Below are 16,308 nucleotides of genomic sequence, written 5' to 3'. Positions count from 1 at the left end.
AGGAAATAAAGGAAATAAAGACACAGGAAGCCAATAAAGTTATCTTTAATTTTAGGAGTGTTTTCTTCTTCTTTTTTTTTTCCAAGATGACTTCCAATTTACAGTAAGAAAGTTTTAACAAGTTAATTTCTTGTTCACACACCAAAAAAGACTTATTAACTGATTTCTGCCAACAAATAACATTTCCACCATTTGCTTTAACATAACCGAAAGCAGGAAAGAGCAAGTAACCTCTAAGCACAAGGAAATAATCCATCATCCAGAAAAGCCTTTAAAAAATGACGCCACCAGCTAGTCTCATACATCTGACCACCTCTTTTAGGACCCTTTTTTTGGAAAGTGCCCGCTGAATGACATTTCTGTTAGGAAACATAGCTGTTGGTCACAGTGCTCTGAGAAAAGAGAAGTCAGGTGCTCTTGATGGCATCTTCAAAAAGGTTCTCTGACAGACAAAAACCACATCTTTACTGCCACAAGTCAAAATCTACAGTAGACCTCTTTGTTATCACATGCACTTTAACATGCAAAAAAAGAAGTTACTTGGAGATCGCTATGTTAAGGGAGTGAAGGGAATCTGGGCAAGAACTTACAGGAAGGCAGTGTGCATGGCCCTCCTTCAGAGCTGCTCAGAGGGATGGTCCACATCCATGTCCTCACTTCTTGATCTTAAGCCACCCAGACTTGTCATGAGGGTGGAGAAGAGAAGATGGATAACCCTGTCTTGGACGAAGGTGTTCTTTAGCAAGTCTTGCCAAGGTTGCTGGGGCATGAGGCCACGGCCTCCCGGGAGGGAATATACTCTCCAGGATCACCTTCACCTTTGTGACTGCATAGAAGAAGGCAGGTAACCCTGACCCCGTTCACTTTGGCTGGCTAGACACTGGCAGGTCAGGTCACAAGTTTCAAAGGAATGCAGGTTCCCTCTTTCACACTCCGTCAATGGCACGAAGCTCTATTGTTCAAGAGTAACAACCCTGTTTTTCCGATACAACTTTCTTCCTCTATAAGCATCTGCTCTCTTAGGGCTTTGCTATGAGCCTTTGATCACAGCAGTGCTGAGGACAGGCTATGGCATTACAACGCTTGGGGACTGCTCTCTAGGTAAACTGAACCCTCCTGCTGCTGCTGCTGGGGCTCCCTAGGCTGCCCTGTACTCCCTCTTACAGCAGTTTTCAGAAAAGATGTGGACCTGGGTGCCAGACAAGGTGGTATCCATGATGATAACCACAAATTCAGGAAACTGGAGCCTTCTTCCCACAACTGGGGCTCTGGGTTCACCCACCCTCCAGCCTGGGTTGGGAAAGCTGAATAATGTTTTAAGAAGCACTTGGGTTCCACTGTTACTAAAACAAGTATAATAAACATTGGAGATTCTAGAATGATATCTCAATAAGTGTTTATGGGTGCAGAAATAATTTTCAGTACAAAAGCTGAAGGAAAGAACTTGACAATTGATACAAAGAAAACCCATGAACTAGTCAATCTGGTACAAGCTCTTCCTAAGCCATTTTAACTGACTGGTCACCTAGATTGGGCAGGACAAACTTAATTCTCAAGAGCTTGAGTATTATATTTGTAGACATGGTATAGTCAAAAATTCTGGAGATCAGTTTTAATATTTACATAAAACAAGGGAAGGTAGAGGGAACAGATTTCAGCCTTACTCACTCTGAGAAGCTGGAGAGATATCTTGAGTAATGACCATGAGCAGTGAGCTCGGCTGTGTCTCACACAGGCATGGTTTGTAATATTTTTCTTATAGAAAGCAGCTGCCTCAAACTCTGTGTTCTGAAATTACTCAGAAGATGATCTAGGAGACAATGCCAAGGCCCCAAAGTTATCCAATTGTAAGAAATCTCACCCTTACTCCATAGTGACATTAAATAATAATATCCTGCTTACAAACAAGAGCTTTTCTGACTTTGAACAGTGTCAGAAAGTCAGTAATCCAGATAAGAAAGCAAATCTTTGCTATTGAGAAAAGTTTGCTTCATTGAACTGCAACTCTTCTGTAGGAACAGAAAAGGCAATGTAAATACAGATAAAAGGACATGAAAAATACTGATATTCCTGGAGAGTTGGCTTCTTCTATCTCCAGGCAAGAAACCGTATCAAGCTCATCAGTGTGACAAGCCATTTTCACTTTGCTGGTCAATAGCTATTCAAAAAATGCAAGAATCAGCAATGTCTATACCCATCTTCAAAGTGTTACCTTGAGGTTTTAAAGAAAACAGGCTACTTTTGTTTTAGTATTCCATCACACACACACACACACACACACACACACAGTTTATTGTTTTGCTTTTGCTCTAAATATTCAAAACACAGAGATTGAAATTGCACTAGACGAGTTTTAAAATTTTTCTTAACAAGAACTGTCATCTAATCAATTTGAAATTCGTATGATATGGGAGTTCCCATCATGGCTCAGTGGTTAACAAATCTGACTAGGAACCATGAGGTTGCGGGTTCAATCCCTGGCCTCGCTCAGTGGGTTAAGGATCCGGCGTTGCAGTGAGCTGTGGTGTGGATCACAGACTCAGCTCGTATCTGGCATTGCAGTGGCTGTGGTGTAGTCCGACAGCTGTAGCTCTGATTTGACCCCTAGCCTGGGGACCTCCATATGCTGCAGGTGCGGCCCTAGAAAAGACAGAAAGAAAAAGAAAATTCATATGATATAAACGTAACAAAATTGGGAAAACTGGTCTTTGGGAAGTATCATTTCTAAAATGGTATTTTAGGGAGTTCCTGCCATGGCCCAACAGAAACAAATCTGACTAGGAACCATGAGGTTGTGGGTTTGATCCCTGGCCTCGCTCAGTGGGTTAAGGATCCAGCGTTGCTGTGAGCTGTGGTGTAGGTCAAAGACACGGCTCGGATCCTGCATTGCTGTGGCTCTGGTGAAGGCCGGTGGCTATAACTCCGATTAGACCCCTAGCCTGGGAACCTCCATATGCTGTGGGAAGCGGCCCTGAAAAAACAAAAAGTTATTTCAGAAAAGTTTACAAAGGGGCCCTCTGATGGGTCTAGGGAACTGACGTGAGAAGTGTCCCCTGTCAACCCCAACCCCCCCGCCAGATGAGAGAAGTTGCATAAGGTCTCTGTGGACCTTCAAGTGAAGGAGAACAAGAGAAACGTATTTTTAGTATCTTTAGATCATACAGGAGGAGGATTTAGTAAAAACAGAAGAGGCTTTGAAAACAGCAACACTGCAGAATGCTGACAGTTTAAAAGGTTTGTTTGGTATGAGGGCCCTAGGCAGACTATCAGGCCTCAGGTAGTCCTATGGCCACCCAGTCATCTCAAGAGCTACTGTTTAGATTAAAACCTTAAATGATATGTTAAAACCCTCCAATGAAGTCTAAAGTGAAGGACAAATACTGTTATTACAATATATTCCTAAGATTCATGCCTTCTAAACTGTCCTGAATCACAGGTGCAAATGTATATATACACTGATTGCTGGTCTGGCTTTAAGCTACGTGTGTCATAGACGCACTCACCACACAACCTTCTAAAGTGCTGAAATATACACTCCAGCTTTCAATAGAACATACGAAATGCCTTTACCTTTAGAATTCAATGGGATCTCCAAACCTAACTTCCTTCAAGAGCCGTTGTTGCGCCCTTGTGAGCCCTCTCCAATTTTCTTGAATCATGACAACTTAACTCTGTACTCCAGCGGATCCTTCAACAGCTCAAAGGATACCTATAAAATACATCTTTTCACATGGCTGTCAAGGAAAACTGCTTTATCGTACTACTTCATTTTGAAAAGACAATGAAGGTGATTTCCAAAGTAATCATCCTTTTCTCTAAAACATTTTTTTGCTTATAAAGATTTGTAATAACTATTTCACTATGTGCCTTGCTGATTGAAGCCCTTAAGAGTGAAGCTCAGGGCTTCTCCTTGGGCATGTGTATGTACAGCAGTAGCCTCAATGGAAAGAGAAAGGGATCAGGGAGTCCTGTCTGTCAAACCTGTCCTGTGAACTGACCTGCACATTAGTGAGATTTCCAAAGCAGCAGCCCTTTCTATACTGGGCTTGGGGGAGGGAGGGGTATGAGGATATGCAAGTGATGAATTCCTCTTTGGTTATAAAGAAACAATGGTCAGTAAAGACAGCTGCTTGAGACTTTTTCTCCTTTCTGTCAAACGTTTTACTCACACACTGCTAAGAGATCTTCCATCTCCTTCCCAATATCCTACCTTTTTGGTTAACAGAACAAACTATGCCACCAGATTCTAATCCCCACATGCTTTGATCTCAGTCATAAACAAATCAGGAATTGTTAGCAAGGCAGAAGGAAACAGATATAGATGGGCTAAATCATTCTTCTCATGAAATTACAGTTTTGAAAATGGTGTCCATGAAGCTCCAAACATAAATTACTACTGTCTGAGATACTTGCCTCAATGCTGGACACCTACATGCTGAATGACATTAATTCCACAGTATGCACTTTGATGTAGTGTTGCCCAGACATGTACACTCAATGCAAAGCTGACCAATGAGTATTACGACATGGCACTTGTCACCAGGCTAAACCACAAATGGGAGCCTAAGGATCCCTGAAATTTCCTTCACTTTTTTTTGCCTTGTATTTTTAGGGCCACACTCATGGCATATGGAAGTTCCCAGCCCAGGGGCTGACTTGGAGCTACAGGTGCCAGCCTATGCCACAGCCACAGCAACTCCGGATCCAAGCTGTGTCTTTGACCTACACCACAGATCACAGGAACACCAGATCCTTAATCCACTGAGCAGGCCAGGGATCAAACCCGAGTCCTCATGGATACTAGTCGGGTTTGTTAACCACTGAGCCATGACGGGGTTGATTGTGATTTGAAAAACTAAAGGAAGATTATTCAAATATTGTATCTGAACAATTGTTTCCATATTCCAAAACAGGCTGCCAGAGACTGACACACAATTCAACCTAATGAGTGTTGAGAAATGGAGAAACATCCCAGTAATTAATGGACAGGAAATCCTCACTCATCCAATGCCCTTCAGCAAGACTTCCAGTTGGCAAGGGGACCATTCTAACCTAGTCAGTTTCCATTACCCTAGTTGGTTTCAAAAATGCTGACACAGAAAAACAGATGGATGCTGAGGAGAATAGATGTGGGAGCTGGTGCAGTAACACAGAAGGGTATACACACAGAACGGTCTGACCGTTCAAGGTTCTACATAGGGCATTTATAAAATATTTAGACCTGTTGCTTCCTTTGCAGATGGACTAAGTCACCCAGGGTTCAAAAATAAAAGCAAAAGGATGTGGCAACATTTAAGAAACCTCCAAAGTTCTAAGGGAAGTTTCAATCAATCATGCTCATGGTTAGATGAACAAATTTTAAGTAATTCTAGGAAAACCCCTCATTATTTTTTATTTTGGTGTACTAGAATACAGTCAGAATAACTGAGTCCAGAGAAAAGTGGGTTATTATGGAAAACATTTCCCTTGGCCCTTTAAAATCACTGCATTTGGGTTATTCACTTAGAAGTTCTATAATCAAGTTTTCCGTAAGAAGAGAAATTCTAGCCACTGAAATTTAAGAGATCTTCTTCAGTGGTACCCTATAGAAAGGAAAAAGAAAAAACCCTTCTGTGTTTGAAAAGCGCTTAGTCTGAAATGAAAGATTTTAGCATCCAAAAAAACAAGAGAAAAGGCTGGCTAGTTATTCAAGTCAGAAACCCAGGGTGGAGGTTTCCAAGGCCCTTTTATTAGGGGACGGTCCCCTTTATAGCACAAGACTTCACATATGTATCAGGCAATTGGATCAGTTCCTAAAAATCAGGGGAAAAAGGGAAAAACAAAACAGATGCACTTTTTATATATATTCAACATAAATTAAAAGAATTTACAAAATGGTCACCTTTCTTACAGGATAAATGCACCTCCAGGTTTAAGTTGTTTTTGTTTTGTTTCCCAATAATAAATAAGTAAAATGTGTTCTTAAGTTTTGGATCCTCCTGTACCACTGCTGGGCTCCGAGTCATTACTGGCTCTTCTCCCCCTGTCGTTCCTGTGCACAGCGTTTGCTTGGACAGGGGTTACCAATTTCACTGGCCCATCAAAGTACTGGCTATCTTTGCGGGGTGGCATCCGCTCATTAATTCGGTCCAGACCTCGGGCTTCTTCAAAACTGCGGATCCTGTGCTGAAGCGAAAACCCTCTGATGGCTACAGAAAAACAGGAAAAAGAGGAGCTCAATTAGACAGCAAAGGGACTCTAAGTTCTTAGCATACGAACCTCCTAGAGAAAAACATAGAATGGTGGCTGTGGAGCACATGTCTGGTGAAGGAATGGGCAATATTTGATTTCAATTAGCCTTGGCTGAAGCTACTGCTTCCTTAAAGCCCAAAGGGCCACTGAAACTGTCAAAGTAATTTTCACTGAAGCTCAATACAATTAATCACAGCAAAAGTAAACCTGACAAAAAGCCCCAGTACATTTGAAAGCGTCTCTTATGGGCCAGAAACGTGCTCAGTGAGAGAGAAAAAAGGCAACACTAGAACAGTAGAACAAGTCAAGCAGAGTAGTTACTCTAACACAAACATCACATCAACCACACAAAAAAGTAACAAAAGAGCGAATCTGTTTGCTTAGAAGGACAGTGTTTTATCTTGCACAACCAGGAGCTGAACATAAGTTAAAAGCCATCTAAAAGATCAATTCTAGATATTTTCTTTCTGACTGAACTTTTTGTATCACCAAGGAAAGGCATTCCCATTGTGAACCACCTTATCTCACAGAACAATTAAATTGATGACACCAGTTTATGAAGTCCAATGGTTTTTATCCTCAGATTTATAGACAATTTGTTACTTTAAATTTGCTTTCATAGAGACAATGGTAATTTAGTTTGACTGACTTAGGGAAACTTCAGAAACAAATCAAATTCCCATCTACTTTTGTCTCCACTCTTGATATGCTTTGGAATCATTAGATAAAGAGGCGGATGGCTTGAATCTCTGATAACCAAATGGATGCCTCTTGGATGCGGAAGGGCTATGAGATGATATCACTTGACCCCCCATGACCAGCTGCTTAAGCTTCAGCCCTTGCATTAAAACTGATAGGGCCCAGAAAGGCCTTTAGCTGTGGAGAGGGTCATTTAAATTAATACAGGACACGAAGGAAACACTTTGTGAGCATGCCTGGAGATATCTATTCCTATCCTCACTGTTACAGTTCTGGTGATGCAATAATAAAAGATTTCAACTGTTGACAAAGCTTTTTAAAACTAGTAGACAGACACATGATCACATCTATCAGAGGAATATGGCCATACCTTCCCGGGCCTCTACCGCTTCTACTGTGGCTGTAAGAGGCAGGAGCAGTGGCATGCAAAAATGAAGACAGAAAAAGAGTGAGTAAACCAACAGCACTGCTGCCAGCACAGATATCCCAAGGTCCCACCTTATGGCCTATTCTCTTCCATAATAAAAGTCAACTAGTTAGAAAAGCGAGAGGATCACTTAAAAAACTAAATGGGGTGGGGAGTATGAGGTGTGGAGTTTCTATTATTTTTAACATTGCAAGTGGCATGAGAATCTTTTAGCTAATGGCATCCATAGCTAAGACAATGGGGACTAGAGGAAACCAAGAGCTATGTCGCTTTCCTTATTTTAAATAGCCAGCTGCTGATTTACAACCTGGCATTCACATGTCAAAATATGTCAAGTCAAATCATTCAATATTACAACTGTTCTTTAGTCTGTGATAGTTCAGATGGTGTTGAATGAGCTGCTGCTGTGTCCTATTAAAAAAAGTTATTTAAAACTATTTCTTAATGCTTCCAAGTAAACTTGTGTGGAGTCCAAATGTCCTTTAGAATTACTTAATAAAAAAGGGTGGCCTTTGAATAACAGACTGGTATTTGGAAGTAGAGAAAAATGGGTTATAAGTGAGGGGTTATTTCTTTTCGGGGAGGGGGGATGCTAAGCTGCCAAAGGCATAAAGCTATTCAATTCCAAATCCAAATTCATGTACCATCTGGGATCTGAGACACAGCAGAGGCTGACATTTCCAACCCATATGGCTTCCATTCGCTGTGTGAGAGAGCAGGCCAATTACTAAGAAGGTGCTATTTTCCTTCAGTGATGGAAAAGGAAGCTAAAATTAAAAATTAGTACCAACAGGTAAACTGTCTTGCATTTTCTTTCTAAGATAGTAAAAGCCCTAATACATGAAAAGGTTACAGGTTGTAGTAAGAAAGATCCTATCAGGACAGCCCTGTCAGTTCCTCCAATACTAATTTTTAAAAAGAAGGCAAGGAAGAAGAATGAACACTAAGTTTGCTGTTCCTGGGGCTTTTTATATCAATCAGAGAGGAGAAACTGGAAGAAGTGAAAATTAACTTCCCAACACAATGTGAAAAATGGAAACTTGGAATCAACTTATCAAGTGCTTACATGTGTCAACCATTCATAGGCATGTGTTAAAGCAATGTCACATCCTCTCAAATCTCCTCAAAGAGAACAAATAAACTCTTACCAACAAAATGATAGTGCCTTCAAAGAACATATCACTTAAGCAACTGTTAGGAAGCGGGAGAACAAAGCAATATGTGAAATTGTATACAGAATGTTGGTCTAATTAGAGTTTAAAAGCTATATCTGTGGTAAAATGTATACTAGTATCACACTGTTTGAGTTCTCCTAGAATTGCTTTTTGCACTGGGTATTAAGGTATCAGTCTTGGAGTTCCCGTCATGGCTCAGTGGTTAACAAATCCAACTAAGAACCATGAGGTTGCAGGTTTGATCCCTGGATTCGCTCAGTGGGTTAAGGATCCAGCATTGCCGTAAGCTGTGGTGTAGGTTGCAGATGTGGCTCAGATCCAGAGCTGCTGAGGCTCTGGTGTAGGCCGGCGGCTACAGCTCCAATTCGACCCCTAGCCTGGGAACCTCCATATGCTGCAGTTGCGGCCCTAGAAAAGATGAGGAAAAAAAAAAAAAAGATATCAGTCTGCACTGAGGATTCCTTATAAGAAACAGTCATATTCGGAGTTCCTGTCATGGCGCAGTGGTTAATGGCTCCGACTAGGAGCCATGAGGTTGCAGGTTCGATCCCTGGCCTTGCTCAGTGGGTTGGGGACCAGGCGTTGCCGTGAGCTGTGGTGTAGGTTGCAGACTCGGCTCGGATTCCACATTGCTGTGGCTCTGGCATAGGCCGGTGGCTACAGCTTCGATTAGACCCCTAGCCTGGGAACCTCCATCTGCCGTGGGAGCGGCCCTAGAAAAGGCAAAACAACAACAACAAAAAGAAACAGTCATATGAAACTGAGAAACTTTTTTTTTTTTTTTTTTTGCTTTTTAGGGCCACACCCAAGGCATTTGGAAGTTCCTAGGCTAGGAGTCTAATTGGAGCTGCAACTGCCGGCCTACACCACAGTCACAGCAATGCCAGATCCGAGCCATGTCTGCAAACTACACACACCACAGCTCATGGCAACGTTGGATCCTTAACCCACTGAGTGAGGCCAGGGATCAAACCTGTATCCTCATGGATAATAGTCAGGTTCACTACTGCTGAGCCACAACGGGAACGTCCAGAACTTTTTTCAAAAAATCTTTACTGCAATATAATTCATACACAATAAAATTCACTTGTTTATGTCATACAATTCAATGATTGTATTCTATGGTTAGAATACTTTCATCACCCTCCAAAAAAGCCATTTCCATCCCTCATCCCTTCCCCTTAACCTTACAGTCAACCACTAATCTACTGTCTCTACAGATTTGCCTGTTCTAGACATTTTGTATAAATGGACTCATACAATATGTGGTTTTAGTGACTGGCTTCTTTCACTTAGCATAACATTTTCAAGGTTTATTCATGTTGAGAATTGTAACATTACAGCATTCCTTTTTATGACTGAATAGTATTCCATTGTATGCATATACCATATTTTGTTTATCCATTCATCAGGTGATAGACAGTTGTATTGTTTACACTGCCTATTACAAAGCAGCTGCTATGAACATTTGCGTACACGTTTTTGCATGAATGTTTGCATATCTCTGGGTATATGACTAGGAGTGGAACTGCTGGGTTGCATGATTCACTCTATGTTTAATCATCTAGGAAACTTGCTAGATTGGTTTCCAAAGGGCTGCTCCATTTTCCGTCTTCACCAGCAGTGTAAGAAGGTCCCAATTTCTCTCCATTCTCACCAACACTTATTATTCGTCTTCTTAATTACAGTTATGCTAGTGGGTTTAAAGTAGTATCTCATTGAGGGTAATGTCTAATGATGCTGAACACCTTGTCATATGCTTATTGGCCATTTTATATGTTCTCTGGAAAAATGTCTATTCAATATTTTACCCATTTCAATTGGGTTATTTGTCTTTTTATTATTCAGTTATAAGAGTTCTTTGCATTTTCTAGATACTAGTCTCTTACCAGATGTATGATTTGTAAATATATTCATCTATGCTGTGTGTTGCCTTTTTCACTTTATTGATGATTCCAACTTTTGATGTAGTCCAATTTATAATTGACCTGTTTCTTATCTTACAGTGTTTCCTCTTCATTTTGGCTACTAGGAAGCCTGGAGTCAAATCTGTGGCTGACTAATGGCTTTCACTGGTTATGTTTTCCTTTTGTGCTCCAATTTCCAAGCATACTTATTTCACTTCACTGTGTTGTATGTACGCTGTAACTTACTCAAATCCCTCTTGGAACAAGGTGGGGCATAAATGAATGTAGGCTATAAGGCCGCATGGGATGGGATATTGGTGGTTGAAAGCTCTCCAAGTAAAGTTACATAAAACAATAAAAGGCCCTTTTTAGCTCATGTTCCACTTTGCCAATGAACCTGTGGAACAGAGGCTCTGATGGGAAAATGACAAAATAAACTCAGTTCATGCCAATCAGAGAGAATAACAGCTTTAAAAAGTTGGCTGCAACCAACTTTTGTTCTTACACATTCCTAAGATTTCTATCAACTTGGGAGGTATCAATAAACAACCCTATATTGATTAAAGCACTCATATTCAAGTTAAGAATGAAGAGAAACTAGATATATTTGGGACTGAGAACAAAAGGCAACCCAAGGATCATAAACAACAAATCTCCAAATTACACATCTATAAAATTCTTTTCGTTACTTATCTCAGATTTGCAGATTTACTCTTTCCAATCAAGGTCTAGAAGAATTTGGTTGAGATTAAAATAACAACTTTGTGATCAGCAAATTTTTGGAACTTTTTAAGAAAGGATGCTAAGGACACTGTGTTTCTTTCTCCACATTACCTATCAACTCTAAAATGCCCTGTCAGAGCTGCTCTTGGAATATCTCACAGGACTAGCAGCAAAGTTGGGGGGGAAAGCATTTTGCTCACAAGAAACTGTGCATTTGAGAGAAAAATTCAATCTGAAACAGTTTATTGATTCTATCAAACTATAGAAGAAAGTTAATTATGTACTTCCTAGGAGAAAATGTTCTCTCTTCCTTATAAATTGCTAACCTCTAATATTTCAGTGTTCAATCTGAAAGAGGAGGAAATCAATCCTATAAAAAGAGGGGAGGAGGTGTGGTTCCTATTAATCAATAGCACTGGAACGTTCACAAAACACAAAGAATTCCTGTGTCAGGATGACAAAGAAAAAGAAAAAGTTAAGTAGAAACAATTCAAAAAACAAGGGGGCAAAAAAGCAGTGAAACTCTAACTTTCAATGCTTCAACTCCAGTTTTCTTTCTTCTTTCTCTTTTCGCTGCCCCATGGCATATGGAGTTCTCCAGCCAGGGTTCAGAGCCAAGTGGGTAACGCTAGATCCTTAACCCACTGTGTCAGGCCAGTGATTGAATCTGCATCCCAGCACTACACAGACACCACTGATCCTGTTGCACGACAGGGGGGGACTCCAACTCCAGTTTTCATGCCTGGAATAGTCATCCAATGATTTGATCTCATTTCTCTTCCCCTTGCTTGGCTGTTTATTCTGACCAACATTATTCTTTTCATTCTAGGGTTCTATAGAGTCAGCACCCACACAATTCTTAGAGCAGACGCTCTGGCTAAGGAGGTGACTGTGGCACTGTTGTAGGATATGGCCTGCAGGCAAAGAGGCAAACTCCCTCTCTGAGTGAAAAACTCTAGCCCCCCACATGAGGGTATACAACATACACAAGTGAGTCATAACATGTGTACAAATCTGAAGTGTACAGCTTAATATATTTTTATATATGTGTACACTTGTGTAACTACCACCCAGATAGGGACACAATACATTTCCACTACTCCAGAAGCACCCTGCGCCCCTTCTGGGTCCATGTTCTCCCACCAGAGGAAGCACCACTCTGACTTCTTTTGCCATTAATTAATCTGTCCATTCTCTCCCCCCACCTTTTTTTGAAAGCAGAAAAATAATTTATCCTAAAAGATGGTGGAAATAAATCCATCTTGAAAATATAGTTTGGCATCATTCCAGTGGGACAGATCTTCCCTCTGAGCAAGTTCTCCTCCTGACTGCCCCATGGGGTCTTACTGTATTGGAACTGTTTTTAAACACTTTGGGGACTCCCATGTTGTGAGCAGGCAGAAGCCACTTTCAAATCCACAAGACCAAGGAGAGAATAATATATTTCTCAGAAGAGAATCAATCAATCTTTCTTTCTTTCTTTCTTTCTTTCTTTCTTTCTTTCTTTCTTTCTTTCTTTCTTTCTTTCTTTCTTTCTTTCTCTTTTCCTTGCTTCCTTCCTTCCTTCTTTTTCAGCTGCATCCACAGCATATGGAAGTTCCTGGGCCAGGAACTGCATCTGAGCTGCAGCTTCAACCTGCACCGCAACTGCAGCAATGCCAGATCCTTAACCCAGTGCGTAGGGCCAGGGATCTCCATACAAACAAGCACATCATTAACCTGCTGCACCACAGCAAGAACTCCAAGAATAGCACTTTCTATCTCAGAAGGGTGTGTGAACATTTCATGGAGTCAGCATGGTTTAGGTTAAGTAGGCACATAATTCATCGAAGTGTAAAAGGAAAAAAATAAGTATAAGATACTCAATTGTGATGTGAATGTTTAAGGCAGCTGATGGCCAAAAGAGGTGAGTCAAGGAAGGTAGACTGGATATGGAGGTGATTTTACATACAGAGGGAGGGATTCTCTTCATGATAAGAGCTAGCAGCAGTGAGGTTGAGACCCTCAGGGATGAATCAGGGCTCCAAGGAAGCTGACGAAGCCCCATGACACACTCATCATGATGAGAGGCCCGTATATGCCATAGCTGCCATGGGAGCTGCTGCTCAATTTGGTCCCACCCAGAAGTGTTAGTTTTCCTGTTCCTTTTTTTTTTTTTTTTTTGCCTTTTCTAGGGCCACACCCATGGCACATGGAGGTTCCCAGGCTAGGGGTCTAACTGGAGCTGTGGCCGCTGGCCTTCGCCAGAGCCACAGCAATGCCAGATTCGAGCCTCGTCTTCAACCTATACCACAGCTCACAGCAATGTCAGATCCTTAACCCACTGAGTGAGGCCAGGGATTGAACCTGCAACCTCATGGTTCCTAATTGGATTCATTTCTACTGCTCCATGATGGGAACTCCATTTGTGTGTAGTTTTTTAGTTTATCATGATGTGTGTGATATTCAATCATGTTTCTGCATGTATTGATAATGTTACACTTTACTGCTGAGTAATATTCCATTGAATAAATATAAGACAATTTATTTATCCTACTTTTTTTTTTTTTTTTTTAAGGGCCATACCTGTGGCATATGGAAGTTCCCAGGCTAGGGGTCTAACTGGAGCTGCAGCTTCTGGACTGCATCATCTGTGACCTACACCACAGCTCAATGCAATGCTGGATCCTTAACCCACTGAGCGAGGTCAGGGATCAAACCGCATCCTCATGGATACTAGTTGGGTTCGTTACCGCTGAGCCATGATGGTAACGCCTATCCTACTATTTTTTTGGCTGCACCTATGGCATGCAGAAGCTCCTAGGCCAGGGATGGAACCAGCACCACAGCAGTGACCCAAGCCACTGCAATGACAATGCTGGATCCTTAACCAGCTGAGCCACCAGGGAATTCCTACCTTACTATTGATGGAAATGTGGGTTGTTTTCCATTTTGGACTATTATGAATAAAGCTAAAGTGGTTTTGTTTTAATTTTTTTTTTTTTTTTTTTAGGGCTGCAGCTATGGCATATGGAGGTTCCCAGGCTAGGGGTTGAATCAGAGCTGTAGCTGCCAGCCTACAACACAGCCACAGCAACATGAGATCCGAGCCATGTCTGTGACCTACACCACAGCTCATGGTCACTGAGCGAGGCCTGGGACCGAATCTGTATGCCTATGGATACTAGTCAGATTCGTTCCCACTGAGTCACAACAGGAACTCCTCACTGTGGTTCTGATATCCATTTCCCAGATGAGTAACTACTTTAAACATCTTTTCATATGCTTTTTGGCCATTTTGATACCATCTTGTGAAAAACTTGCTAAAATCTTTTTGACAATTTTTTTTTTTCTTCTTTGGCTGCATCTGTGGTATATGGATGTTCCTGGGTCAGGGATGGACCCAAGCCACAGCTGTGACCTACGCCATGGCTGCCACAATGCTGGATCCTTACTTAACCCACTGCACCAGGCCAGGGATCAAACCTGTGCTGCTGCAAAGAAAACACCAGATCCTTTACCCACACACCACAGTGGAAACTCCCTTTAGCCCCCTTTAAAAAAATTGGTCGTGTTTTTCTTATTCAGTTGTAGTTCCTTATATAATTTGAATATAAGTCCTTTGTTAGATATATGTACTACAAAATCTTTTCCTAGTTTATAGTTTGCCTTTTCCCTTTCTTAATCTATTCACGTTTTTGCGAATAGACATTCCTAATTTTTTTGCTTTTTTAGGGCTGTACCTGCAGCATATAGAAGTTTCCAGGCTAGGGGTTGAATTGGAACTGCCATAGCAACACCAGACCCAAGCCGCATCTGCGACCTACACCACAGCTCACAGTAATGCTGGATCCTGAACCCACTGAGCTGGGCCAGGGATCAAACCCACATCTTCATGGATACTAGTCGGGTTCATTAACCACTGCCACTGAGCCACTACAGGAACTCCAACTCTGACATTCTTTTTTTTTTTGGTCTTTTTGCCTTTTCTAGGGCCGCTCCCACGGCACATGGAGATTCCCAGGCCAGGGGTCTAATTGGAGCTGTAGCCGCTGGCCTATGCCAGAGCCACAGCAACTCGGGATCATAGCCGTGTCTTCGACCTACACCACAGCTCAAGGCAACACCGGATTCCTAACCCACTTAGCGAGGCCAGGGATTGAACCCACAACCTCAGGGTTCCTAGTCAGATTCATTAACCACTGCGCCACAACGGTAACTCCTCCAACTCTGACATTCTTAATTTTAACACAACTCATTCGTTAGTTTTTTTAAGGTTAGAACTTTTTGTGTTGTATTTAAGGACACTTTATCTACCCCAATGCCTACTCTCCATATTTTCTTCTGGGAATTTTATTGTTTTACCTTTTACATTTAAGTTATAATTCATTTTGATTTAGTTTTTGTGTGTGGAGAGAAGGGTCAAGATCCATTTTTCCCCCAGAGATGATATCCAGTTGCTTTAGCATCATCATTGAAAGAAGCTCTAATTTTCTCTGTTTTTTTTGGGGGGGGGGGCATGCCCACGGCATATGGAAGCTCCTGGGCCAGGGATCAAACCCGAGCCACAGCAGCGACCCAAGCCACTAGAGTGGCAACACCAGATCCTTAATCTGTTGCACCACAAGAGAACTCAGATAATAAAATTAAATAAATTTTAATTTTACATAGATTGCTAGGTAACAGGCACACACCTCCACAAAAGGAGCATGTTTCATACTCACCTGTCTCAATGGTCTGCTTTCCTCCTGAAAGGACACCCAAAGGGAGTGTACCAGTAGGAGTCAGGCCCTTGAGAGTCAGCACACTCTCACTCTCTTCCCTGCAAAGGAAGATCAAAGCCCTGGGTTAATGCCAGGGTGTCCAAAACTCAGCAACCCAAAGATACTGGGAAAAGGTGAAGAAGAGATGCACAGAGATGGAGGACAAGTTCTCCTTTGCCCTACTCCTTCCCTGACTCAAAGAAAGGGAAGTTTTCTGTAGATATTCCAATTTTAAAGTTAGCCAGGTTTTCAACTAGAGTCACTTAATAGTCAGGTGCTGCTCTAATGTTTTCCATGTATTATTCTATTTAATCCTCCTAATAACCTTGTAAGGCAGATCCTGCTATTTTGATTTTTTAACAGACAAGGAAAATGAGGTGCAAGATGACACAGCTGAGATGTAG

At 41.6% G+C, this 16,308-nt stretch overlaps 1 protein-coding gene across 6 annotated transcripts in view; it reads right to left on the bottom strand.

Moving 5' to 3' along the window:
* Positions 1-1,379: 1,379 nt before the first annotated feature.
* The window catches only part of PPP3CC (protein phosphatase 3 catalytic subunit gamma), an 87,843-nt gene continuing 72,914 nt past the window's right edge, over positions 1,380-16,308 (bottom strand). For 2 of the 6 annotated variants that reach the window (XM_047760773.1, XM_047760774.1), the window contains 3 exons: positions 15,866-15,963; positions 7,301-7,330; positions 5,681-6,188 (listed from right to left, as the gene is read on the bottom strand). In XM_047760773.1, coding sequence (XP_047616729.1) covers positions 5,962-6,188; positions 7,301-7,330; positions 15,866-15,963 — 355 coding nt within the window. In that variant the 3' untranslated portion in view covers positions 5,681-5,961. Of the gene's footprint in view, positions 1,811-3,570; positions 3,710-5,680; positions 6,189-7,300; positions 7,331-15,865; positions 15,964-16,308 lie in introns of those variants that run through there. The other 4 variants (XM_047760776.1, XM_047760775.1, XR_007132215.1 and 1 more) reach the window with 3 other exon arrangements.

Source organism: Phacochoerus africanus, chromosome 15, assembly GCF_016906955.1.
Source record: "Phacochoerus africanus isolate WHEZ1 chromosome 15, ROS_Pafr_v1, whole genome shotgun sequence".
NCBI lineage: Eukaryota > Metazoa > Chordata > Mammalia > Artiodactyla > Suidae > Phacochoerus > Phacochoerus africanus.
This window is presented reverse-complemented; position numbering and strand designations above follow the sequence as displayed.